Genomic DNA, 27653 nt, shown 5'->3' on the forward strand with positions numbered 1-27653 from the left:
TACAGGAATGCTGTAGTAGAAACAGCAAGGGAATGCCTAAGAACAACTGTGTGTAAACATGGGAAAAGGCAAACATCTTGGTGGAATGATGAAGTGAGAGCAGCTTGTAAACGTAAAAAAGAAGGCTTATCAGAAATGGCTCCAAACAAGGGCCGAAGCAGACAGGGATTTGTACGTAGATGAAAGAAACAGAGCAAAACAAATAGTTATTGAATGGGAAGATTTTGGTAATAACCTGGAAAGGCTAGGTCAAGCAGCAGGGAAACCTTCCTGGACATTAACAAAGATTCTTAGGAAGGGAGGGGAAAAAGGAAATGAACAGTGTTTTGAGTAATTCGAGTGAACTCGTAATAGATCCCAGGGAATCACTGGACAGGTGGAGGGAATATTTTGAACATCTTCTCAATGTAAAACAAAATCATCCTGATGTTGCGAACAGCCATGCTCATGGGGAGGAGGAAAATGATGTTCGTGAAATTACGCTTGAGGAAGTGGAAAGGATGGTAAATAAACTTCATTGTCATGAAGCAGCAGGAATAGATGAAATTAGACCTGAAATGGTGAAGTATAGTGGGAAGGCAGGGATGAAATGGCTTCATAGAGTAGTAAGATTAGCATGGAGTGTTGGTAAGGTACCTTCAGATTAGACAAAAGCAGTAATTGCACCTATCTATAAGCAAGGGAACAGGAAGGATTGCAACAACTATCGAGGTATCTCATTGATTAGTATACCAGGCAAAGTATTCACTGGCATTTTGGAAGGGAGGGTGCGATCAGTCGTTGAGAGGAAGTTGGATGAAAACCAGTGTGGTTTCAGACCACAGAGAGGCTGTCAGGAACAAATTTTCTGTATGCGCCAGGTAATTGAAAAATGCTACGAGAGGAATAGGCAGTTGTGTTTATGTTTCGTAGATCTAGAGAAAGTATATGACCGAGGGAAGAGATGTTCACTATACTGGGGGACTATGGAATTAAAGGTAGATTATTAAAATCAATCAAAGGTATTTATATTGACAATTGGGCTTCAGTGAGAATTGATGGTAGATTGAGTTCTTGGTTCAGGGTACTTACAGGGGTTAGACAAGGCTGTAATATTTCACCTTTGCTGTTCGTAGTTTACATGGATCATCTGCTGAAAGGTATAAAATGGCAGGGAGGGATTCAGTTAGATGGAAATGTAGTAAGCAGTCTGGCCTATGCTGACGACTTTGTCTTAATGGCAGATTGTGCTGAAAGCCTGGATCTAATATCTTGGAACTTGAAAATAGGTGCAATAAGTATGGTATGAAAATTAGCCTCTCGAAGACTAAATTGATGTCAGTAGGTAAGAAATTCAACAGAATTGAATGTCAGATTGGTGATACAAAGCTAGAACAGGTCGATAATTTCAAGTATTTAGGTTGTGTGTTCTCCCAGGATGGTAATATAGTAAGTGAGATTGAATCAAGGTGTCATAAAGCTAATGTACGAGGGCTATTTTTTTTTCAAGGTCCGATTGGTCACGAAATGAAACAGCAGTACAAATTTGACACTTTTCTATTAGTAACACTTACTGATACATCACAGCTATTTTTCAACATAGTCGCCTTGCAGATTGAGACATTTGTCTTAGCGTGGTACCAACGTGTCAATGCCCTCTTGATAGAACGTCGCCACCTGCGCCTGTAACCATCTTTGTACGCCGGTCTGCAGTGCCTCGTCAGTGTCAAAACGCTGTCCTCCTAGCCAGCGTTTCATGTGAGCAAAGAGGTGAAAATCTGATGGAGTCAGGTCCGGACTGTATGCTGGGTGATCGAAAACATCCCACTGGAAACCTTGCAGGAGGTTTGTGGTGGCAGCTGCAGTGTGCGGCTGAGCATTGTCATGGAGGAGGACAACATCCCTCTCCGCTTATTCTGAATTTCCCGTCGTAGACGTAGAATAGTCGCACAGTATGCGGCTGCAGTGATGGTGGAACCACGTTCTATGAATTCCACCAACAGAACTCCTTTCCGGTCCCAGAACACAGTAGCCATACACTTTCTGTTGGAGAATGTTCGCTTGAATTTCTTTGGCTTACTCGGGAAATGCGAATGCATCCACTGTTTGGATTGCTCTTTTGTTTCTTCTGTTTCAAAATGAACCCATGTCTCGTCCCCTGTGACAATTTTGTTCAAAAAATCCTGTCCTTCATCATGGTAGCTCTGGAGAAACGCTAAAGCGGCGCCCATTCGCGGTGTTTTGTGACGGTCAGGCAGCATCTTCGGAACCCATCTCGCACAAAGTTTGCGGTACTGAAGTGTCTCACTCACAATTGTGTAGAGATCTGACCTGGAAATTTCAGGAAACGAAGCACTCAACACAGAAATTGTGAACCGACGATTTTCTCGAATTGCCTGATCCACACTCTGAACAAGATCATCGGTTGACACGCTTCCTTCCCTGGCCGCCTGCATCATGGACGTCTGTACGCCCTGCTGTAAAGTTCCTGCACCATTGTCGCACTTTGCTGTCGCTCATGCACGTTTCACCACACACACGACTTATTCGGCGATGAATTTCGGCTGCATTGCACCTCTCAGCCTGAAGAAATCGAATTACACCGCGCATTTCACACTTGGCGGGCGAAGTGATCGGTGTAGCCATGTTTACGAGCGCGCTGCACGTTCACAACTGACGGGACTGAGGTGAGGCACATAAGGGTCATTTCAGAGACGTTGCGCAATACATCTGCGCAGCTGTTCATCATATATTCGCAGGCGTTTGACTGTCGCGACCAATCGGACCTTGAAAAAAAAATAGTCCTCGTAGTGAGCTCACAGTTGGTCAATTTCCACACGCGAGTAAGTATCCCATCACTAACAATGAGAGACGACCACTGGGCCCAGTACGCTTTATAGGTCCGATTGCGTTTGGCGATGTCTTTCCATTCCGGTCTCTGCTCCGACTCTACTTCCCGTAACATCAGCCCGGTGTCGTCATCCTTCAGCTGCTCCCTTCTGAGGGTGTCCTGATCCCATCCTTCAGCGGTGGTGGCCCACACGGCCCGGACGGAAAGAAGCACATTGCCTAGCTGATAATTCCCAGAAGCATGAGAAAAGAAGTGCTGACTGAGTTGCATGCGGGCACTACTGCCGGCCACTTGCGAGTGAATAAGACCCTAGATCGTGCCCAACAGTGTTACTACTGGGTGCACCCGAGGAACGATGTTGAGAGAATGTGCCAGCTGTGTGACACCTGCGCGGTGAGCCGGGGCCCACGTACCAGGAGTTGGGGCCAGACGATGCAGTACAACATTGGGAGCACCTTTCGAAAGGATCGCCATTGATGTTGCGGGACCATTCCCCGAATCTCACGCCGGGAACCGTTACCTACTTCTGGGCATAGACTGCTTCACAAAGTGGCCAGAGGTCTATGTCATCCCGAACGAAGAGGCAATGACAGTGGCCAACGTTTTGGTCAAGAACTTCTGCCAGTTTGGTGTCCCGAGGGAGCTTCATAGCGACCAAGGCAGAAACTTTGAGTCCAGGCTGATGCAAGAGGTTCTGCAGCACTTAGGAGTGCGGAAGACCTGTACGATGCCTCTCCACCCTCAGTCAGATGGCATGGTGGAGCGTTTTGGGAAAACCGTCGAGGATCATCTCAGGAAGGTGGTTTCGGTGTACCAGAGGAACTGGGACGAGAGGGTCCCATTCTTCTTGATGGCCTATGGAGCGTCCACACAAGAAAAGACGGGCATGACACCTGCCAACATGGTCTTCGGAAGGCAGCTCCCCTGCCAGGCGATCTAATGTTTGGGTCGGCACCAGACCAGCTGCAGCCAGCGACGGACTATGTATGGGAGTTGGTGGATTGGCTTAACAACTCACGATTATGCCCGACATCATCTAAGGGTAGCCAGCGAACGGATAAAAGCCCGCAATGACATGCTGGCAAACTCTGCGGGTTTCCAGGAAGGTGACAGTGTGTGGCTGTGCCATCCGGTGCAGACAGAAGGGAAGTCACCGAAACTGCAGCCACAATGGGAAGGCCGATATACAATCGTCACCAGGATCAACGAGGTCTACCTAATCTGGCGGCCTCCCCGAGGGAAGATGATGGTTGTTGACCTGGATCGTCTGGCACCGTATCGTGGAGCAGCTCGGGGCGAGCAGCCTTAAGGAGGGGGCAGTGTAATGGTTACCGTATCCACCATGTTGGAATTTGAGAGAGTCTGGCTACGTTACCATCTCGTCCGCCCGTTTACTCTTAGACTCTGTGATCGGAAAAACAGAGAGAAGAAAAAAGCAGCGAACAGTAGAAAGTGTCGTAGCGTGGATGGTAAAAAAAAAAAAAGATTGCATCAAGGAAGAGATCTAGAGAAGTGTGTAGTCAGGAATCCTGACTGTGTACCGAGGTGTAAGTGATAATTAGCATTAGTTAATAAATTTTAGTATAGAAGCTACCAGTCTAGTGTTAATTTACCTTACTACCCTGCCGACTCGTCACAGTATTCTCTATAACTTCCTATGTAGTACTTTTCGATATGACCAATAACATTGGTAATTCAAAAAAATTTTAGGCACCTTCCCCTAAACTACAATTTCAACCATTGTGAATAAAATTATTTATAGCGTAGACTGTAGCTCCTTATTCCCAGACTTTACATACCGATTTTCATTAAATTCTGTTAACCCATTTTCTTGTGGCTTGGCGCTGATATGGACTTAGCAACAAAAATCCAAATTCACAAATATCTCTGTAATTATAGCCAGTACGATAAAAATGCATAAGACATAAATGATCGATGATCGGAAATTTAATACTATATAACTTTAGTTATGTAGTATTTATTGATAGGACTAATAATAACATAAATATTTGAGAAATAAATTTTAGGCCTTCCCCTAAACTACCATATCACTGAGCATGAATAAAATCATTTATGTCCTAGATTGTAGCAACATTCCCTGACTGAACATACTGATTTTCATTCAATTCTCTTCAGCCGTTTTCTTGTAATCCACATACGTACCTGCAGACAGACAGAAATTATGGAAAATTACTAAGTGCATTTCCTTGTTACTGTGGTCACAGCCGATACAGATATATAATTCTTTTTAAATTCTGAGGAATGTCCAGACAAAACTTTTATTTTATATATTATACTGTAGATTAATGTTATTTCAGTGTCTCTATACAGTATATCATTAAGTCATTCAAATTAATATTTTAAAACGTGACCTCTATTTAAGCTACCCTCTTTATTGCATCACCTACAATCTGAAGATACAATAGCATTATAATAAGGGATAACCGTATTAAGGGGACTGAACCAGGAAATAGCTAATATTAACTGAGAAATTGGATGTTACATTATATAACTTTGAAGTTTTTCAGCCTGTGGGGTCGCAGGTGTGAACTCTGTTGCATGTGTGGATTTGGCCCAGTTTTACGGCCGGATGCCCATCCTGACGCTAACCCTATATTGAGGGATGTAATCACTGTTGCGTGTTTCTGTGGTAGTTGGTAGTGTAGTGTGTTGTGTGAATATGAAAAGGAAGGTGTTGGGACAAACACAAACACCCAGTCCTCGGGCCAGAAGAATTAATCAGAGGCGATTAAAATCCCAGACCCGGCCGGAAATTGAACCCGGGAACCTCTGAACCGAAGGCCTCAATGCTGACCCTTCAGCCAGAGAGTTGGACTTAATACAAGATCAATAAAAGTAGAAAATACCTGAAAAAGGAAATTTAATTAATATCAGAATATACCTGAAAAAATAACATGTACTGTATAATCGCAAATACCACCCGCTACTGAATAAGACCTGCACACCTGAATTTCTAACTACAAATTTGAAGAAAATTAATCACATATTTGTGCGTGATCACCGGCAGACACCATCCGCTCGATGTAGAGCTGTTTCAATGCAGCTTTGAAAGGTCGGTTCACACAAACATTCAATGACTGTGGCATAGAGGTCAGACCTCCTGGAATTATTGCCAGATCAGTTTTCCTGTACTTATCAATTTTTTTACAGTGACTGTAGTATGCCCGCGATAACTGTCGAGAACAAGCAGGCACTTCTTCTGCAATAAAGCAATAAGATTTATTGTGAGAAAACCTAACATAGAACTATTAATACCAAAATAAAATTAATATTCCTTGATCATCCCTCCTGGCTTCTTTGAATTTGTCTCTATGATTTATCGTTCTCTGTACTTGGCCTGTACTTGATTTTCCACATTTCTTGGCTCTCCAGCCTTTTCTTTCTCATTTTGTATCTCATCAGATGAGAGCCAAACTTAAAACATTCTATTAACAGTGGACAAGTGTCACTCGGTAAACAGTCAGCAGAGGGGAAAGATGATACGAGCGCCCTAAACCCTACTGCGGCTAGCAACAAAATTATTAACAAATATTAAAGTGCGGCAAACTGCCGCTGGCGCGACCTCTCGCGTGTTAAAATCACTACAGTTTGCCTGATACTGCTCCTGACCAGTAAAAACAAGTACCGGGTGAGTTGGCCATGCGCGTAGAGGCGCGCGGCTGTGAACTTGCATCCGGGAGATAGTGGGTTCGAATCCCACTGTTGCCAGCCCTAAAGATGGTTTTCCGTGGTTTCCCATTTTCACACCGGGCAAATGCTGGGGCTGTACCTTAATTAAGGCCACGGCCGCTTCCTTCCCACTCCTAGGCCTATCCTTTCCCATCATCGCCATAAGACCTATCTGTGTCGGTGCGACGTAAAGCCCCTAGCAAAAAAAAGTAAAAACAAGCTCAATATGATAGTGCATTATTGCTATAAAGAGCTGTGCATGCAAGTGAGCGGTATTTCTCGGCATCCCCACCACTCTCTCACTGTCTCTCTCCGCACCATTCCCATTACAAACAGCGTTAAAGTAGAGTGCGGGTTCCAGCAAGTACACACAAATTCAGCGGGGTATGCAACTCCCAACCCGGTTGTGGAATAAAGCGAGTTTGTTCTCGACTCACTTTGTAGTTGGTTAGAACGATCTATTATTCATAATATTAACTGTGTAAAATAAATAACAGAGCCATCCATTGTGTTAAATATCAAACAGTTTCACGTTAAACATTTCAAAGCATGCACCGTACGTATCGCACCTTAAGGCCGTTGGCGCCTGAAAAGGTGGTGGTTTGGTTTAATTTTGTCTTTTATCATTTCAGTGTGTATGTGTATCATGGAGAGATGAACATATAAAAAAGTGACCAAATTTCCTTTCTGAGCAGTGTACATAATTCATCTAACTGTAAAAACATTCCCATATGTAAATGAGGCTGTAAAACTGCTATGAATATTCTATGAGCAGTACTGTCACATTTTTTCTACTTGGAAACTTGGCAGTGTGTCTTTATCTTTAATATAGATTTTGTACTCGATATAGAAACTATTCATCTTGGTTAGTAGTGTGCAATATATGTATACACTTCTGAAATACACCATCACTTTGTATCACTGCTCTACACACAGTCAACACTTTTAAGATTTTAGTCCTCCCCTCTCCTTCAGTAATTTTCCAATATTTCCAGTCCTAGTCTGGCTAACACACAAATGAAGAACTTTTTATAAGTTCAGATCAGGAGCTGTTTTCTATGTTGTGGTTTGCAGATATTCATACAAGAATAGAACTGTTCACATGTATATAAGTAGATAAGAATATCCTCAGCATCCTAGCAGCAAATATAATTATGCAAATGAGCCTGTGCATCTTAATTGTAATTTGGCTCCACTGCTTACTCTGCAACGTTCTGTCTGCATGACTGACCTCTGCATAACTGCAGCCTCTGTTCTAGATTTTATAATTTTTGTGTAAATCCAGGCATTTTCTATACCATCATTTATTTGTGTCATTATTGCCTTATAATGCTTGTATAAATTGAGTTGAGAATTTTTAAATTCTGCTTCTCTTTATTTTTGCAGGTACCTGTGTCTACAAAATAAGAGGACAGCAACGGATGCATTTAACTGCTACACAACTCAACATCCATATATTAAGACTGGACCTCCCTACATTTTACCTCTTCTTAACTTTATATGGTTTCTACTTAAAACTGTAGAAAGGTATTTATAGTAATCTGATAGCTCTTGATTATATACTGGTTGGTCTGAAAACTCAAATATTGAGTTTTCCAGATAGTTCTGAGCCCATTTTTGATTGATGTATCTTTGAACATAAATGCATATGTTGAAACCCACTTGCAAGATAACATTTAACTGCAACTCACAGGTAAGTTCAGTCACAGTCAGTAGTAGTAGTAGTATGTTGTTACTGAGTTGCCACTATAGATGAGTAAAATACTTATAAAGAGGATAAGTTAGTGAGTTCATTTGTGTATGGATGGTAATTTAGGAAGTCATTCAACTGATTTAAGTAATTCTTTCACCATTAGAAAGCTTATTTATTCTAGATAGTAGGGCATGTGTAATTTTGCTAGCTTATCTGAGGATCCAACAGTTTAATTAAAAGTTGAACAAGTAGATGAAATAGTGTATTCTGAGCTTTTAAAGTGAATACAATATTTTCTTGAGTAATTCACACACCTTTTCTGATGCAAAATACAGTATAGGTAAAATTTTGGGTGCATAAATTATTTGCAGAATTTATTAGTAAAAATTGATAAAAAGTCTTCTAAATGAATATGAAGTATAGCATACACAGAATGTGAACTTGATGGAAGTTTGTATCATCCTACATCAAATTAACTTAATCAGGTTTGTTAACAAGTCAAATGGGAGTCTCTCAGGCATATTAAAGATACAGACTGGAATGCTCCCATTATAAGCTGATTATAAATAAGATTGAATTAACTAAGAAACCAGTCATATTATTAAGAAATGGTATAATGGTAGAAAGATAAAAAAATATCTTACCTCAGCCAACAGCAGCCACTCTGCATCATTGCTACTGCAGGAAGAATCGCTGCTGCTGTCATTGCTTGCTTCTGTCCATAGCAGGTCATCTTCACTGCCATATAACGCACTCGAGATCCCAGTTTTCTTGTAAATGTTCTGAATCGGTTTTGGAGAAACGATATCCCAAGCGTGCAATACCCATTCACAAAGCATTCGGTAGATGGTTCCAAATCTTACTGGTCGGATTATGTTCATGCACATTTTCCACTATTCAGCACGGGTAGAGTTTCTGCACATTATCTTTAAGATCTGTTTAGTGAACCATCCAAGTTGAAGCATGGAACTTAGCTCACCAGGAATCACAGTCAGATCAGTTTTCTTGGTTTACAGCAATTTCGTAGCGTCATTTGTTAGGTGGGCACGAAAACTGTCCAACACAAGGAGAGCCAGGCATCAAAGGAGCGACCTTTTTCACTTTCCCCAGATCATTCAAATTCAGTTTTGTATGAGTGATGCATCCACCCAACCTTTTCCTTAGATGCAAAAATAGGGTCCCTCGAGGAAATTTCACTTTTGGTAGTTTTTCTTTTAAAGACTACATATGACTGCAATTTTATGCCATCAGCCATTACAGCAAGCATGACTACACTTCTGTTTCTTGCTTCCAGTTGTCCTCACAGTAAGGCTTGATATTCCTTTCACATTGATCGTTTGACTCTGAGCCATATCAAAACTAATTGCTGTTTGATTTATGTCGCTGATTTCGAGTAGAAGTTAATTGTTTCTTTATGCCTCTTTATGGTAAACCAATGAAAATCGAATGCTTTGTTTTTATAATCTCTCAGCATTCATTGCCATCATGACATTCTCCTTCAAAGAGAAAGGCCATTTCTCCTCATAAAATTTATTACTCAGCCTCAGCTCGCCTGAAAATCTATCTTGCTCATACCACGCGTTACAGCTATTTCATCTCCTTCAAAATATACCATTTCATCAGAAGTGGCAAATCCAGTAATGTCCTTCAGTATTCCATGAGGTCTTTTTCTACTGTGAGAGAAACTTTCCACAGTTTCGTCCACAAATTGCTTTTTGAGGTGATGATAGCTAGAAGTGCTACTTTCCGTTTCCTCCAGTACTGTACATTACCTTCGGACACTGAATACTTAGCCCCTGCTGCCCTATCCCCATGTTTGCATGATTAGTTTAAATGAGGCAGTATTACTTGAATACATGATCATGTTGCTCTAACAATAATTACCGTAGTGTAATAACTGTTGATTATTTTAACCATGATGGTTCAGTCTTGTCAGTATTGACTTACAGTCAGTTTCTATGAAACACTTTTCCGCCTTGACAGTTCTTCACATTTTATTATAATTACCTACCATACATGTTTCAAGAGCTCAACTGCTCTCTCCCTGAGCGGTGCAAGACATCCAACAAAAATCCTTGGACTTGAAGCATTTGTACAGTCATCAACAAAACAAGTTATACATAAATCTTGAAATCTTGTTAAAATATCTCTTTTGTGTCTAAATTGTTCACTTACACTTACACCGGGCGAGTTGGCCGTGCGCGTAGAGGTGCGCGGCTGTGAGCTTGCATCCAGGAGATAGTAGGTTCGAATCCCACTATCGGCAGCCCTGAAGATGGTTTTCCGTGGTTTCCCATTTTCACACCAGGCAAATGCTGGGGCTGTACCTTAATTAAGGCCACGGCCGCTTCCTTCCAACTCCTAGGCCTTTCCTATCCCATCGTCGCCATAAGACCTATCTGTGTCGGTGCGACGTAAAGCCCCTAGCAAAAAAAAAAACAAAACTTACACTTACTATGTCATTTAGTGACAACTTTAAAATAAAGTAATTTTCAAATTATAAAATGAATAAATCCTATTAAGTTATTCATTATAAGCCTATATTAAAATTTGAAATGCTGTCTGCTCTGTTCTTGAAAACTTCTCCTTTCCATTTATACCTAAAGAAAGAAAAAATATTTAAATTTCTAATCTGTAATTCAAATATCGTATTTGTGTATTTTATTCCAAAAATTGTCGATTAACTTACTGCTACAGTTTTAAGACCTCTCTTATAAATTGGAATTTCTCCTCTTCATGTCTGACCATGCGAGCCATTTTTAACCATAAGATTCCTTTAAAATAAACAACCATCAAAACAACTTTAGAGACATTTTTTATGAAGAAGACAACTCAGATGACTAGTAATTTTTATTTTTTACTTACGGTACTTCAGTTTCAGCTGGTACCAAATTTGTCAAAATTAAAACAAAATTACACTTGTCTGAACCAAACAAACATGTCCTTGCTGCCATTGACCTTACGAGGACATCTGCTACTTGTCGCTGTGCTGCCAGTTATGCAATGTAGGGGAGGGGAAGCGTGTCGACTGGAACTATTTCTTTCGCTCTCTTTTTCTCTCCTTTTTCCTTATATGATTGTATGCTAATTTGTACATCACATTTTCTTCATTCAGCAGTTCATTTAAATTATTCTCATTATTGCATCTCTGGTCTACATATATTCAGGTTTTCTCTAGAGCGTCCCTTAATTTTCCTTTCGTTGTCGTGTAGTCGTGTCAGCATTTCCATATCTTTATCTGTTTCTGTAAAATCATGACCGTACTCCTCCATGTCTTCACCCAATGTTGAGAACCTTTTGTATCTGACTGCATTCATGTGCTCCTTCAATTCTCTATTTTGCTTAACCCACTCTGTTCTGTTGAACTCCTCTTAACAATATTTATCGTTTTAGAGATGGGGATGTTGGAGTACATGTCTTTAATATCGAGACTCTGAATTGTGTAATTTTCCTTCATTTCAGTATTCCTTGTTCTGTTATAGAAATTGCTTGCATTACTGACTATTACCCCCCTTGTGAATTTAAAATGCTTCCTTAAGAATACGTGTATAAATTTGGCCAAACCGTACGTTGGGCTATTTCTATAGTTTACTATCTGTCGTATGGGAATTTCTTGCTTATGGATTTTGGGCAGTGGCCTCATAGTGGGCATTCCCAGGTTCATATTTATTAGACTATCGTGTCCTTGGAGTCTAAAAAAAATCTTACTTCTTTCATCATCTTTTTAAAATTCTTTTGAACTACGTGGGATCATCACTGAACTCCTTAATACCTCACATTCCTTATCATACCATCCTCCCCCATCTGTCATCTTTCTTCTCTTACCTTGCTCTATCAATATTTTTTCTTTCAATGCTACTTCCCATCCACATCTAATTAACTGTAGCTCTTTTTCCATAAGGTCATCTAGTTCTCGTTTTGTATTCTCCGACCATTTACAGTAGAGTCTCGTTAATCCGAACTAATTGGGACCGGAGTCTGTTCGGATTACAAAATTTTCGGATTAACCGGAAAATATTTTCTTATAATAATGTTATTGTTTTTACGTCCCTCTAAATACTTTTATGGTTTCTGGAGACGCTTAGGTGCCGGGATTTTCTCCAGCAGGAGTTCTATTACTTGCCAGTAAATGTTCTTAAATGAGGCTGACATACTTGAGAACCTTCAAATACCACCGGATTGAGGCAATGAAGATGACATTAGTGAGTGGATGGAAGCTGACTGTCATCAACTATAAACAGACCAAGAAATTGTAGGTATGGTAGAGAAGGAATCTGGAGTTGATGTGGAACAGTGACGACGAAGAAGACTACAATGAACGAGTGTCGCATTCGGATGCTGCGGCCGCCTTAGAAATTGCCACTCTCTGCTGCTACGCTTACTCATGTGAGTAGGTTCCAATCACAACGGAAAAAGAAACTAACAGACTTTGTAAAGATAAACGGCCGGTGATTGATGGTTTATGATGTGTAATTATGTTTATATTAAGTTATTCTAGTAAAATATGACAGAAAATGCAAAGAAATCCTCATTCTATATGTTCTTTCATTTCAATAAGGATAATTCTTTTAAGGAAAATGAATATTTCAGTTCGGATTAACCAGACTTTCGGATTAACGGGGTTTGGATTAACGGGACTCTAGTGTATATTTAATATACCTCTTACCCTTCTCTAAAATCCTCGTCGTATCTCTCTCCCTTTCTTTCTCTACACTTTTATCCTCACCCCTACTGGTGCATGGTGCGATTCCACCCAGTCTTCTATCTCTGTCCTTTTGATTTTCCCTAACATGTCTTCTGAACACATTACTAAGTCAATAACACTTCCCGCTGTGCTGTATTGTATGTCAGTTTACCTTCTAGGTCCCCCTCCCAAAAACCATTTAAAATATAGAATTTTCCTGCCTTACAAACTTCCAGGAGCTTTCCACCGTAGCTGTTTCTTTCCTTATCTTTACTTCTTCCTACCCTTATTTCCATCTCAACTTCTTTACTAAACATTGGGCATTGCTCACCTATTCTGGCATTCTAGTCTCCAAGTAATAATATTCCATCTTCTTCAAACTTCCCACTAATATTACTGGTTTCTAATAACTCCTCAAAAAACTTATCATTAGCATATGTAGATCACTTGGGGTGATAGTAAGCAGAAACCAAACATACCTTTTTTTCTCTTCCCTTCTCCTTCCCCATGTTAGATCTTAACCAAATCACTTCATCCAAATCATTCTCAATATCCTCTACTAATTCACTGATCTCTTCTTTAATTAACACCACTATTCCTCTGGGTGTTTGCCCCTTATTATACTGTTTTTTGTTGGTTTTTTTTACTTGACTGCAACTATTTCCTCCCCCCACCCCCAAGTTATCTCTTTTCCTATTTCTATCCAAGTCTCCAGGAGTGCTACTTTCCAGCACATTTATCACCTCTATATTACTTATTTTACTTAATAAACCTTCAAATTTTTTTAAAGCCTACCTTCCAATCTAGTTATAACTTGCCCTCTCTTCCTTCTCAGTTTCCTTCTGTATTTTTACTTCTTGTTAGAATCGCTCTCTCCCCTTCTAACTCCATTCCTTCATATTTTGATATTTTATGGCGTCCTTTCCTATCTTTTTCTTCTGTACCTTTATTTTTCTTACCCCACAGGTCTTTTAGACTGCTACTCCTCCCTTTCCCATTCTTTTCATCCCTCGAGCCACCTCCTCCATTATTATGCTCATGTCCCCTGAACTCTGTTTTTGATTTTTCTTGAGCGACACTCTCCACCGCCACCTCCTGAATCCTTGTATTTAGCTCCACACTCCACTGATCACTTGTTCCTTCGTTGGATTCAGTTCTTATCTTGTAACCTCGCTCTTCTTGATCTGCGACCTGCCTTCCATCTTGCCTTGAATCCAGGTCCTCTTCCTTCTTGAGTTTCTCTTCCATAAATTTCAGTTCTGCCATCGTCCAGATTCACCTCTTATATACGCCTTCAGCCCCTGAAATCTGGTTCTCCCTAGATGTCTCTTCAACATTCTCAAGTTCTCACACTCTTCTCTTCCCATGTCCCTCTTAACCCAGAATTTTTCCCCTTGTAAGTTAATCGCATTTCTTATTACCATATCCGTCATTAGGGTAGATAACAACTTGACTTTTATTGGTCTTTGCCCTCTCACTTTACCTACCCTTTCAGCGTTATCTATGACATTAATTTTCATTTTGTTTTGGATAACATCCACCACTTTATATACACTGACTGACAGAGCAAATGCAACACGAAGAAGGAGTGGTTCGAAAAGGATGAAAGTTGGGGAAAAAACAGAGACGGCACGGACGAATATTTGATGTTTATTTCAAACCGATATGCAGGTTACACAATGCGCACGGCATCGACTCAGTAGGATGTAGGACCACTGCGAGCGGCGATGCACGCAGAAACACGTCGAGGTACAGAGTCAATAAGAGTGCGGATGGTGTCCTGAGGGATGGTTCTCCATTCTCTGTCAACCATTTGCCACAGTTGGTCGTCCGTACGAGGCTGGGGCAGAGTTTGCAAACGGCGTCCAATGAGATCCCACACGTGTTTGATTGGTGAGAGATCCGGAGAGTACGCTGGCCACGGAAGCATCTGTACACCTCGTAGAGCCTGTTGGGAGATGCGAGCAGTGTGTGGGCGGGCATTATCCTGCTGAAACAGAGCATTGGGCAGCCCCTGAAGGTACGGGAGTGCCACCGGCCGCAGCACATGCTGCACGTAGCGGTGGGCATTTAACATGCCTTGAATACGCACTAGAGGTGACGTGGAATCATACGCAATAGCGCCCCAAACCATGATGCCGCGTTGTCTAGCGGTAGGGCGCTCCACAGTTACTGCCGGATTTGACCTTTCTCCACGCCGACGCCACACTCGTCTGCGGTGACTATCACTGACAGAACAGAAGCGTGACTCATCGGAGAACACGACGTTCCGCCATTCCCTCATCCAAGTCGCTCTAGCCCGGCACCATGCCAGGCGTGCACGTCTATGCTGTGGAGTCAATAGTAGTCTTCTGAGTGGACGCCGGGAGTGCAGGCCTCCTTCAACCAATCGACGGGAAATTGTTCTGGTCGATATTGGAACAGCCAGGGTGTCTTGCACATGCTGAAGAATGGCGGTTGACGTGGCGTGCGGGGCTGCCACCGCTTGGCGGCGGATGCGCCGATCCTCGCGTGCTGACGTCACTCGGGCTGCGCCTGGACCCCTCGCACGTGCCACATGTCCCTGCGCCAACCATCTTCGTCACAGGCGCTGCACTGTGGACACATCCCTATGGGTATCGGCTGCGATTTGACGAAGCGACCAACCTGCCCTTCTTAGCCCGATCACCATACCCCTCGTAAAGACGTCTGTCTGCTGGAAATGCCTCCGTTGACGGCGGCCTGGCATTCTTAGCTATACACGTGTCCTGTGGCACACGACAACACGTTCTACAATGACTGTCGGCTGAGAAATCACGGTACGAAGTGGGCCATTCGCCAACGCCGTGTCCCATTTATCGTTCGCTACGTGCGCAGCACAGCGGCGCATTTCACATCATGAGCATACCTCAGTGACGTCAGTCTACCCTGCAATTGGCATAAAGTTCTGACCACTCCTTCTTGGTGTTGCATTTGCTCTGTCAGTCAGTGTATAATATCTACTTTCTTCTCTATCCCTTCTTCCTGCAACACGAGTATGTATAAACATTTCTTCATCCTTTCCTGGCTGTTGACTTCTCTCTCCCTTTTCAATTTAAACACCTCCTCTTCCAGATTTTTAACCTTCTCTCTTAACGCCTGAATTTTTCTCATTCCTTCCTACCTTTGTCTCTACCTCCACCGTATTTTTTAAAATCCATTCTCGCAGATCTCCGTAATCCTTGTTCTGAGTTTGCATCACATCCATTTCAAAGGGGCAGAATTCTTTTACCACTTCTTTCACCACCTCCCAAATCATCTCCATGTCTTCCCAACTGATGTTTCCGCTGGCGTTTGGGCCGGGGTTCAATACACCCCCCCCTCCCCCCCCAATCACCAGTAGCAAAGTTATCACCGCCGTCACTAATAGCACCTCGCCCATCTTCCCCTGCACACCTTTGCCTGTCGTCCGCATCATAGTCTTCTTCCACCTTCTCTGCCAGTTCCCGATGGCCGCCCGGTATTGCTCAACTCCCACCATGACTCTCCGGACTCGCCACTCCACACGTCTGCACTTGTCGCAGAAAGGTATTAGCAATAACACCTCCTTAATTGCTTTCTTCTAAAATGAGGGTTAGACCATTGCATTTATGAATTATTGGAAAGGAAATACTGGACAGGCTATTTTAGTATATTTGCGGACCTTTACAAATCAGAGTCAGGCAGGGGTAGGGAAGGTTCTTGAAGGGACTGTCGTTAAGTAATTTCCAGGAATCTCTAGGTAATGTGTGAATGAACAGGTACTAATTGCTAGAATGACACAGTAGAAAAAGTGACAGCTTAAACCTCAATTAATGTGTGGTTGTTATTCAGAAGACAGTATACTGCATATTCACATTCAGTGTTCGAACTTATTTACAAATATGGCTTATGAGCCAATGTGAGGAAAACTTTGTGAAAGTTTTAAATTTAAACTAAACGATTGTGATAAGGTGACAGTCAGAACAATAGTGTTTTGTAAGAAGTGCAGAAATTCTTTCAGTTATATTGGAAGTAAAAGTAGTCTTAAAAATCATCTTAAACATATTCATCCTTCCCAAAGTGCATCTATCAGCGTCACTACTAGTTCATCTTCTCAGTCAATATTTGAGCATCTTATAGTGAATCCTGTGTCCTCTAATAAGTAAACTGAAATTTCAAGTAAATAAATAAATAAAAAATAAAAATTCACAAGTTGTATGATGTAGAAAGATAAGTTATCAGATGAACTGAAACAAGCATAATTTGTTAGTCTCATAGGGGATTTTTGGTCTTCCATATCTAATCGCAGCTACTTGGGGGTTTTACGGCTCACTGGATTGATTCAAATAGGGAATATCATTATTTATTTATTTATTTATTTATTTATTTATTTATTTATTTATTTATTTATTTATTTATTTATTTATTTATCGTATGGCATATACATGAACAGTACAATAAATTACATAATTACATAATTCAACCTTACAAGTTAAGTATGTTACAGAAGATCACAATGCCACTAGCTGCACAGAATTGTTTGAAGATGTAGATCGTGAATGGGGGTTAGAAGATAAAGTAGTAGTTGTTTGCGTTGACAAAGCAAGAAATACTGTTCTAGGATTTAAAAGAGCAAAGTACGACAATTTTCGGTGTGCAACCCACGTTCTACAATTAAGTTTAAATCGAGCTCTTAATGATGCTGTTGTAAATCATTACTTTCAAAGAGCAGGAAAATAGTGGGGCATTTTAAACACAGCCCTGATCTAGAAAATCAGCTTGATAAAATACTTAATGAACAAGGTCTTGATGCATGTAAATTGAAACAGGTCGTAGTTGCTTGATGGAATAACACACATTTCATATTCAAGAGCCTTATGAAAGCTAAAAGGGGTATTATAGATGTCCTAATGATCACGCGTTTAATAACAGACCTGTAACAACATTTGATTGGAAGATGATAGAAAAAAATGATTGTGCGTCTTAAGCCATGTTTAGAAATATGAGGCAGGTAGTGTTGTATTGCCTTCATTAACACACTTGAACTTAATCTTCATGTTGCTCCAATGTCAATTCTAGGTACATAGCTAGATTTAAAAGGACTTGAAGATTTAATGGACAGGATAAATGATGGGTGTAATTCGAAAACTTACCAGGAAGATACTGCTCTTGATCCTGGATTTAAATAGATGTATTGAAGAAAAGGACTAGGAATCTGTGTGGAAAATAATTTTGGAGAGAAACTTGGACGGAGTATATAAGTTCCAGTAAAACCATGCAGCAAGAAAAGGAAACTGAAATTTGAAACCGACGAAGACGAGCAGGATTCTGGTGATGCCATTTCAGTTTCGAGTTCGGCACCACTTGTGATAGAGATTGCAGTCTGGAAGTCGTTGGTGGAACTAGAAGATGACTTTGCAAACCCTCTGCAATGGTGGAAAATACATTCAGTCCAGATTCCACACCTTGCACTCATAACAAAAAAAATTGCTTTGCATTCCAGCTACTTGAGTTCCCTGTGCGATAGTGTTCAGGGATGCTGGAAATATTGTTACTATGATAAAGGCGACACTTGGTTCTGAACATGTCAACGTAATGACATGTCTAAAGTCCTGGAGCAAAGGCAAGTAACTGTCAACTTACATATCGTTAAATCATTCGTATTGAAATATATTAAAAATGTTAAATTAACTGCCTTTTAATTTTTAATGCTTGCATGCCACCAATACATTGAAAATTTAAAATATTCGGTTAACCAATCAAAATTTTTAATCGATCAACAACTCTTAATTAAAACAAAGTTGTCGGCATAGGCCAAACTGCTTACTGCATTTCCACCTAATTGAATCTCTGTCTCCCTGACACTTTATACCTTTCAGAAAATGATCTATGGTAACTATGAATAACAAAAGTGAAATATTACAGCCTTGTCTAACCCCTGTACGTATCATATTTTTTGGTGTATCTGACTCCTTTATGCAAGACACCCCAAAATTAACAGTTTTTCAGGAAAAAGCAAAATTGGAAGTAAAAGAATGACTATAATTTAAAACTATTTAACAAGATACTGTAATAATTTTCGAACAGTGCAGTGACCTTGCAAAATCAATGCCATTTCCATGTGAATCTTCTCCCCCACTAATGTCATTACCATCTTCTTCGTTGCCCATGTGGTAAAAAAAAAAAAATGACATTCGTTAGTTCATTTTCGGTCATGATGCCTTCACCCACTCGCACATCTGTGTGCTAGAAGGCTGTTCCAGAGCCCCTTTTGGTGTTGCCTGATGAACACTGGTATCCATCATCCATTTCTTCCATTCTTCTGTTATGTACACTTTTCATAGGTTTGTTTAATGGAATATCAGGAGACTACAATTGAGATGTTAGTCCTCCTGGGATAAGAGCTAACTCAGTATTGCATTGTTGGAATGTTTGCTTGATGGACTGCATTAGACTCAAGTGTGATCGAAACTTAACAAGTACTTATCAAGTACAAGAAAAGCTTTATTCTTTAGTACACATCTTTCCTCCTTCTCTCTACTTTCTTGCCATTTCCTTCTATCCAACCCTTTTCATGCACGTGCACAGTCACAACTACTGGGATCTTTTCCGTAAGCTGAGTCTTTCGCTGGAACATTATCATCTGCAACAGGTTAGTAACATCAGCACAACATCCAAGTACTACAGGGTGTGGTTTTTTTTTTTTTTTTTTTCATATCCACTTGTATTAACTGTAACCCTTTTTTTTTCCACCTTTCTCAGCAACAGTTCTGCTTGGTGGTACATTAAATGTGAGCGGCGTTGAGCGGCATTCTTGTTATGTATCCTGAATATGCTTACTGTCTATTCTTTTTTTTTCTTCCAGTAATCGTATCCATATACTTATAATTTCCTCATCGTGGAGATTCTCTACCTTGTTTGTCAGCAGAAAGATTTCACTTTCTTTATCCTAGGCCTGTTGATTTTAGTTCACTATAGATCAAATAGTGATATGTATCATAGAAAAACTCCAATAATACCTCCACATTCCTAACCGATTTCCTGAATTCAAAGTCTGTTATGACCAAGCTCGATAGCTGCAGTCGCTTAAGTGCGGCCAGTATCCAGTAATCGGGAGATAGTGGGTTCGAGTCCCATTGTCGGCAGCCCTGAAGATGGTTTCCCATTTTCACACCAGGCAAATGCCGGGGCTGTACCTTAATTAAGGCCACGGCCGCTTCCTTCCAATTCCTAGGCCTTTCCTATCCCATCGTCGCCGTAAGACATATCTGTGTCGGTGCGACGTAAAGCAAATAGCAAAAAAAAAAAAGTCTGTTATGGTTACGGAGCGGATTTTCGTGTGCTAAAAACTTTAAATATGTGATAACAAATTAAAATGATTTTCCTTTAAATATCACATAACTACTCGCGCTCAAGAAGTAAATAACGTTTTGTATTAGAATATGGTCCTACCAAACGTGCTCCTTACGGCAAATTTGTGTCTGTGTATGGAAATGTGCAGGATGGTATATTAATTTTTGATATGCCAGAGTACAGTAGATATTATGAATGTTTTTTTTTTTTAAGGTAATGTTTTGTTTAAATATGGCAAAAGCAACCTATGATCTTTGAAAAAATGGTACCAGTTTGTACTCACCCATCACACGCTGGAATATTAGTTTCTAGAAGTAGTCTCAGAATTGCAGTGAATAACAAAGGTCATCTCCAAATTGTCCATCACAAATGCATGCCAATTATCTCTAAAGAACGCCTTATACTGCAAAAATGAGCACTCCACATCACAGGAAGTCAGACATGCATAGTTAAAGAGAGGAATGTCACCAACACTAACACCATCAATTTTGCCAACATGAGCACCCTCTAATACATTAGAAATTTGGCACATTGTTTGAAATCCTCTGTTTTTCCTGAACAAATTTTGATATTTGACCTTTAACAGTCCCTGTACCTGCGAAGCTGGGAGTGAATCTAATATATTTTCAACATCGCACACTTCCTTCACTGTTTCAGACAATTTCAGATTTTTTCAAGTATGTCTATAGTTTTACACAAGAAGCTTAGATTGGCAGATATAAACACCAAATCATTTTTTAAAGAGCTGTCTTTCAGTATCTCTTGAATCTCAATTGACGACACGTCGTTTTTATCTAGTGCATTCACAACGGATGCAAGACTTTCAAAATTGTCTGCGGAGTATACCACACCGCTAAGCCAGGTACCCCACCGCGTAACAATAGGCAGAGGAAGTGCAAGATCCGGGTTGTTCTCTTTAAACAGATCAATTCTTAGTGGTGCTTTTACGAAGACTTTTTGCCATTAGACACTCATTTATCCACATGAGGATACTGAGCCCGCACAGTTTCACATAACCGGTGTAGAGCATGAAAAACGCAAGTTACGTGTATCATTTTCGGAAAGCTCACAGAAAGGCCTTCGGCTGCCTTTTTCATGTAAGCTGCACTACCAGTAAGGAAAAGCAATACAAGGTTGTGTTTTCTACCTTTTGGCCAAAGTAAGTGCATGGCTTCATTGAGTAACCTAGCTACAGTGACATGGTTTGCAGCAAGCATTTCTTTACATGCTAGCAAATAAGAATGTTCGCAAGCACTTTTGTCATTCTTCAACACACCAACTACAACATTTCCTACTTTTCTACCACTTGAATCAGTGGTTTCGTCAATGCTCACCCACAGTTTTTCGCTATCACATATTGCCCGAATTCTCTGTAAAGTTTCTTCGTAACATTTTGTCTGGAGGCTCAAAATTAATGTACTTTGTTAGGAAATTTCTCAGTCCCGGATTATTTATTTTGCCAAGAGGAATGTCGGTGCAAACAAATGCTCTGCACACATCTAAATAATACTGGGAATATTTAGATGGGCCTGCATTTGTAATAACTGGTTCAACTATTAGTAATTGTCGCGAACACACACGCGAAGCAGCCGCAGTATGGTTATTTCCAGACAAATGCTGGGTTACTTGAAAACGTTGATGTGGACTTACTGTTTTACCACACGGTTGGCAAAATAATACTTTTCCATCGGTAGTGAAAATGCTTTTAAATTCCACTACATATTGTTGAAGACGGGACCTTGTACTTGACTTCTTCTTTGGCATTATTTTGCAGGTTACGGCACACGCATTTACGGTGAATCGCTGTTTGAATAAAAAGAATGGCAGCGGACACTGAAGGAAATATTTCTTAGAAATCCATACAATATCACACGACCACGGGAATGATATATGGACCCGAACAGCTTACGTTACACTTAGGAGTGATGAAATCCCACTACCTAATGGTGGGGCAATATTCTTCCCAGTCTCTTATGTCGTAACGGTATTGTGTCACCTTATCTCTCCGTGATTGCCTTTTGCTGATATTCTATAAACAAAACCCGAGCGGGCTGGAATGACATCATGTAAGGAAACATCTTGTGCAGCAAATCAAATCGCTATCTAAATGTAAGACGTAGACAGTGACGAGCAAGTTTTAGAACTTCTGGAGGGAAGTCTATAAATAGCCGAAACATTCAGATACCTGATGTTAAATACACTGTTAAAAACAATACCGTAATTGTAAAATGAAAATATGAGCATTATTTTATAACACAGAAGCATTTTAAATTTTATTGATTAACAAATATTGCCAATTTATGTGCTAATTATAGATTTTATTCTTAAAATATGTGTTTTTATGTGAAATAAGATTAAGTTTTTACACTTGGGGATGCACATTAGGAATAATGAACTTTGTAACTTGTACAAAAACTTGCAGAAAAAAAAAAAAAAAAAAAAAATTACATAAAAATCCGCTTCCCAGTTATGGTATAGTCTATTATGGATCTGGTGTCCCCACCTTCCCATGTGTTGCAGTGAATAGCCAGAGGTCTCCCCAGAAATTTTCGTCAGCCGGGTGGCAGGAATGAGTAGCCGGGCAGGGAATACTACATAAAACTTGAATATGATATAATTTAAATTTATTTCCCTCAGGGCAATAATAATAATAATAAAAATAACAATAACAATTGTTACCGGGGTTTCCGTGGAACAGAGAGAGGTGAAAAAAGGTGTGGGCTTGAATGGGTCTAACTACGATATCAAAAATGAATTTAAAACTTTAAATAAAGGCTATATTTCTTTCAGAAAATCAAACTTAACAACAGTGTAGCAGGTACAATGACAATTTTGATATAAAAATAGAAAATCCCAGAATAGGGAATTTAACACCTTTGGGCTTCAAGGCCCTAATTTACAAATTTACAATGTCACCAATGTAGTGCTTACCAGAGCACTTTGCCCCAACCGTTACAATTACAGCCTTCCAAAGGCCCCACACAATATTACATAAATACCAGAAAAGAGCTCACATGCTCTCCAAATTTAACCGAGGAGACTGCGCTCCCAATTTCTTACAGCCTACTCAAGGCAACATTACATAAAAAATCTTACTATTTCTGGCCTCTCTAGGCCCAACATACAATTTACAACCTTTGTACACAGGGGTATCTATTACCCATACTACTGGGCCTTTGTGGAAAAGAAGAATGTATGGAGGCGTACACTTGCGCTCCTTGAAAACTCAGTTTTAAAACCCTACTTGGGCTTGTGGCCCGATGATGCAGAGGCTAATCTCACACTACTGAGGTGACTAGAAGAACAAGTTATTTGGTAATTTACAGGAGAAAAACGGTTACAAAATCATAGTCACCGCAAGATAAATTGAAGGGGAACTCGAGAGGGTAATGCACACTCTGTCCCCGATTTACAGTTAAAGACTTTATGAAGTATTACATTAGCAAGAAGTAATTTACATTTTAGAAATCGCACTGTTTCATAGTTAAAGCTTAGAATCTTCCCCTCGGATAAGTTGGTGGAGATAGCTACAGAGATAGAAAACTGGTGGCCATTACCTGGGCTGGTGTACTGCCTACTTCCTGTCTTAACACACACACACACACACACACACACACTCAGAAATTCGACGATCTATAAGACAAGGTAGCTTGAAAAAGCCGCAGCTTATATACCCGAGGGGATGGTTTGAGAAGGCTCTGGACTAAATCCGGACACACCCTCTCATTTTTATTGGCCAAATAAAAATCTACAAGAAGCCTGTGATAGGCTGAAAAATAAATACAAACATTTCTAATTGGCCAGATTCAAAAGCTGGCGGGATGAGGAGGAAGTGTAGCAAACCTTGAAATATCAAAATAAATGAAAGTTGATTTAGTTGAGAAAACATAAGAACACAAAACTTCTTTAAATCACAAGTTCTTCCACCTTGCACCAGAGTGCATGACCTCAGTTTTTTGTTAAGACATCTATGGAGAAAAGTTCAGACCACTTGCTGTACACCAAAACAAAACAAATAAATCCAGTCAGTTTAGGAAACTTTAAAATAACACAATACTCTGTTATTTATGAGTGACATCTTCTGATTAATGTCCCAACTTCATGCAGTAGCTGTTTCACTTTTTGTTTGATAGATAGTTCCTTAAGGCGCTGCTTTTAAATGTGCAGGGTTGAGGTTTACCTCCCGGTACAAAAAAAAATTAATAAATCACTCATATAAACTCAGCTATCGTGTGCAAGCATTTTAATTTGATGCCATCTGTCTGCTTGCTAGACAGTTTCGATGTTCTGTTTTACTCTAGACCTACTAGATGGTAGAGTAAACCAGACCTCTCTCTTGGGCGTCTATGGCTGAGTTTTAGCAAATGCAAATGTGTTCCCAAAGATTTTTTTATATGGCGACATCGTACAGCAGTGTCGATTGGACTTTCTTCCACCCTTTAAAAATCTGTCTACCTCTGGCGGGTTTGATCCCGCTGTCTTGGGATGCGGAGGCCGACACTCTATCACTGATCCACAGAGAACATTAACAATGGGTAAACATTAACTGCAAAATTGAACTACTGTATTTTAGTGTTATTACACGAACAAGACATAACAGAGAATTGTAATAATAATAATTATAAACTCGTAGTGTTCTACTGTTCGTTCGTAATCGTGTAACCGGGCACACCGGGCGAGTTGGCTGTGCAATTACGGGCGCGCAGCTGTGAGCTTGCATCTGGGAGATAGTGGGTTCAAACCCCACTGTTGGCAGCCCTGAAGTTGGTTTTCCATGGTTTCCCATTTTCACACTAGGCTGTTCTTTAATTAAGGCCACGGCTGCTTCCCACTCCTAGCACTTTCCCATCCCATCATTGCCATAAGACCTATCTTTGTTGGTGCAACATAAAGCAAATTGAAAAAAAAAAAAACACCTGTATTTAATTTAAAAATTCTGAATACAAGCCACACTCCATTTTTACCTCCCTATTTTTAGTAATAAATGTGTAGCCTGTACGCACGTAAATACGTTGCTAGTCCATTTAGCCCATTGTTCACAAACTAGAGTGTGACTACAGTAACCTACGCCATAAACCATTTAAATAAATATAAATTGTACGATAACCACTGAATGAATTTCCATGGTTGATGTATTAAATGGAAATCCTGAGTTTCAATATCGCTTCCAAAACTATACAGTGGAACCTTGATTAACCATTTCTGTTAACAATGTTTTCCATCCTAATTAAATCACGTTTCAAAATCTTTACATTATCCGTTCCTCAAAGAAACAATTTTCCACATCAACCATCCATAAATTTCAGTCCTATCAAAACTAAATCCATCTAGCATTTTTCAAGAAACAATTTTTCACTGTCAGCAAGTACGGGAAAAGCGATTGGTGGTGAACTAGCTTAAGGGACCATTTTTGCACTACATTTGGCTGATATTGTTTAGAGAAATCATGGAAGTGATAGAGCGGAGTGACCACAACAGTTGGAAGGATACAGTGCATTCTGATCCCTCTACTTGAAGACAGCAAGTTTTATCAAATTCTCATAATTGTAAAAGAAAAAAATCTATATTATGTCCAGACTTTTTATGATTATATCGCCCGAGCAGGTTTTTGGCACTGCTTTCAGGCATTAGTTACTGGGCTTTCAGATAGAAATTGAACTTGATCGTACCTAACACAAGTCTGAAATATTCTTACTGTTGTGGTTGGTCATGGCTCATTTCTCAGTAAGTGGGACAGAGGATTTATAAAATGTAGTTTCTCTACACTTTTACTCATTTGACATATTACCTAAGGTGAACATTTCACAGTTGCTGCAGTTTTCAGTTATGCTTTGTTATTGGGCATTATATACGATTGTGTTCTCAAGACCTGAACATATTCACCTTACGTATACAAAGCCATGGGAGGTCTTGGGGATATTACCATATTGGCCCGAATATTATGGGATGTTTACATTTTTATGTTGAAATGTCCTTATAGAAACTGCAGCCAGCATTTAAATATTTTGTTTAATTTCCACATGTACTGGCTTGTGTAGCGAGTGTCTCAGTGTGCTTTGCAGCTGAGCTCAAGGTAATGAATGAATCAAAATTTCTTGTTTTGATGATTCCCCCACCCCCACCCCTAATTTGCAGCGTATGTTAGTGATGGGCAAAATCAAATATAATGCCCTCTGTAAATAAATCAGTTCTTGAATTGATACTTGGATTTGAAACCATATACCATATTCTAGAGTGCAACATAACCTTTAAAAGTCGATTAGGCCAATTGGTAATTTATGCAATACTTATTACATAGGCAGGTAACCAAATAACAAGGGGAGAAAAAGAAAAAAACGGTTTTATCATCACGTTGGACGCTTTTCTTTAAAATCAGATATCGTCCCTACTCTGGCAAACTAACGAATCTGTAAATTGTCAAAAGGTTAGGAGAGCTGAAAGAAGTTGTGATTGCTCATGTCAGATCAATGTTTATATTTAATGATTGGTTTTGTGTGTTAGGCATACAGAGCAACCTGCAGATGTGAGACTTTGACAGAGGGTAGACAATATATAAATAATAAAATATAGACCAAAACTTGAGAACTACAGATTCCCTAGTTTGTCACTTTCGCTAGTTTGCCAGAGTGGGGATGATATGCTTTATATTATTATGTTACAGAACTAAAAACTACTTGTGATCGATTGTTGCTTGGCTTGGCGTTATTTAGTAGTATATTTTTTCATGGGTGTAGTGCTGTCCTGAAAGAAGTTTTCACAGGAAAATGACTGGAGTTTCCCTGGTAAAAGTGAATTTAAAGTATCAAGATTTTTAACTCGTGTAATTTATGTAGGAATGTTTGTAAGATTATAATTTGGCATACGTATCTAACTTTTGTTATATTTAGGCAAATTCTTGGTAATTTTAATTTGTTCCTGCATTTCCTGCTTTCCCGTATTGTACTTTTCTTTCATGTGGTCCCTCCAAAAATGAAGAATCGAGGTTCCACTTTTTTCTTTTTAAGAAACGCAAATACTGGGTTTTATTTACTGAGTTAAACTTCCTGATTTTTAACTCAGTGTCTGGACGGAACCTATCCCATTGCCCACCTGGTCCCTTGGAGTTTCCAGCATATTCGAATGGAGTTGGCTTGTATCTAGGTACATTACATGTGATTAGTACTATTATACAAGAAAGGCTGGCAAAACATGGTCATGTTTTTTGTAATTAATCTGAGTGTAGGAATTTCATGCACACATACTAGGACATGTGCACTAATGAAATGAGTGAGAATGACCAAAATGATCTTGTAGCCTGTACAGTAAAGAACACCATATACTATACACAGAAGTACTGTTACATTACAATGAAATCGCCTTGGTTGCTTTTCTAATTGTATGTTGAACAAGTCATAATAAATTGGTTTCTCACTTAATTGAAATAT

The 27653-nt window shown here is 39.9% G+C and overlaps 1 protein-coding gene across 1 annotated transcript in view; it reads left to right on the top strand.

Annotated features, from left to right (window-relative positions):
• Nucleotides 1-27653, top strand: part of LOC136876277 (Golgi to ER traffic protein 4 homolog) — a 74616-nt gene that overhangs the window by 33884 nt on the left and 13079 nt on the right. The window contains exon 6 of the mRNA XM_067150092.2: nt 7907-8047. Within this exon, the coding sequence (XP_067006193.1) occupies nt 7907-8047 (141 nt within the window). The remainder of the gene's footprint in view (nt 1-7906; nt 8048-27653) is intronic.

The sequence above is a fragment of the Anabrus simplex genome, chromosome 6, assembly GCF_040414725.1.
Source record: "Anabrus simplex isolate iqAnaSimp1 chromosome 6, ASM4041472v1, whole genome shotgun sequence".
Lineage (NCBI taxonomy): Eukaryota > Metazoa > Arthropoda > Insecta > Orthoptera > Tettigoniidae > Anabrus > Anabrus simplex.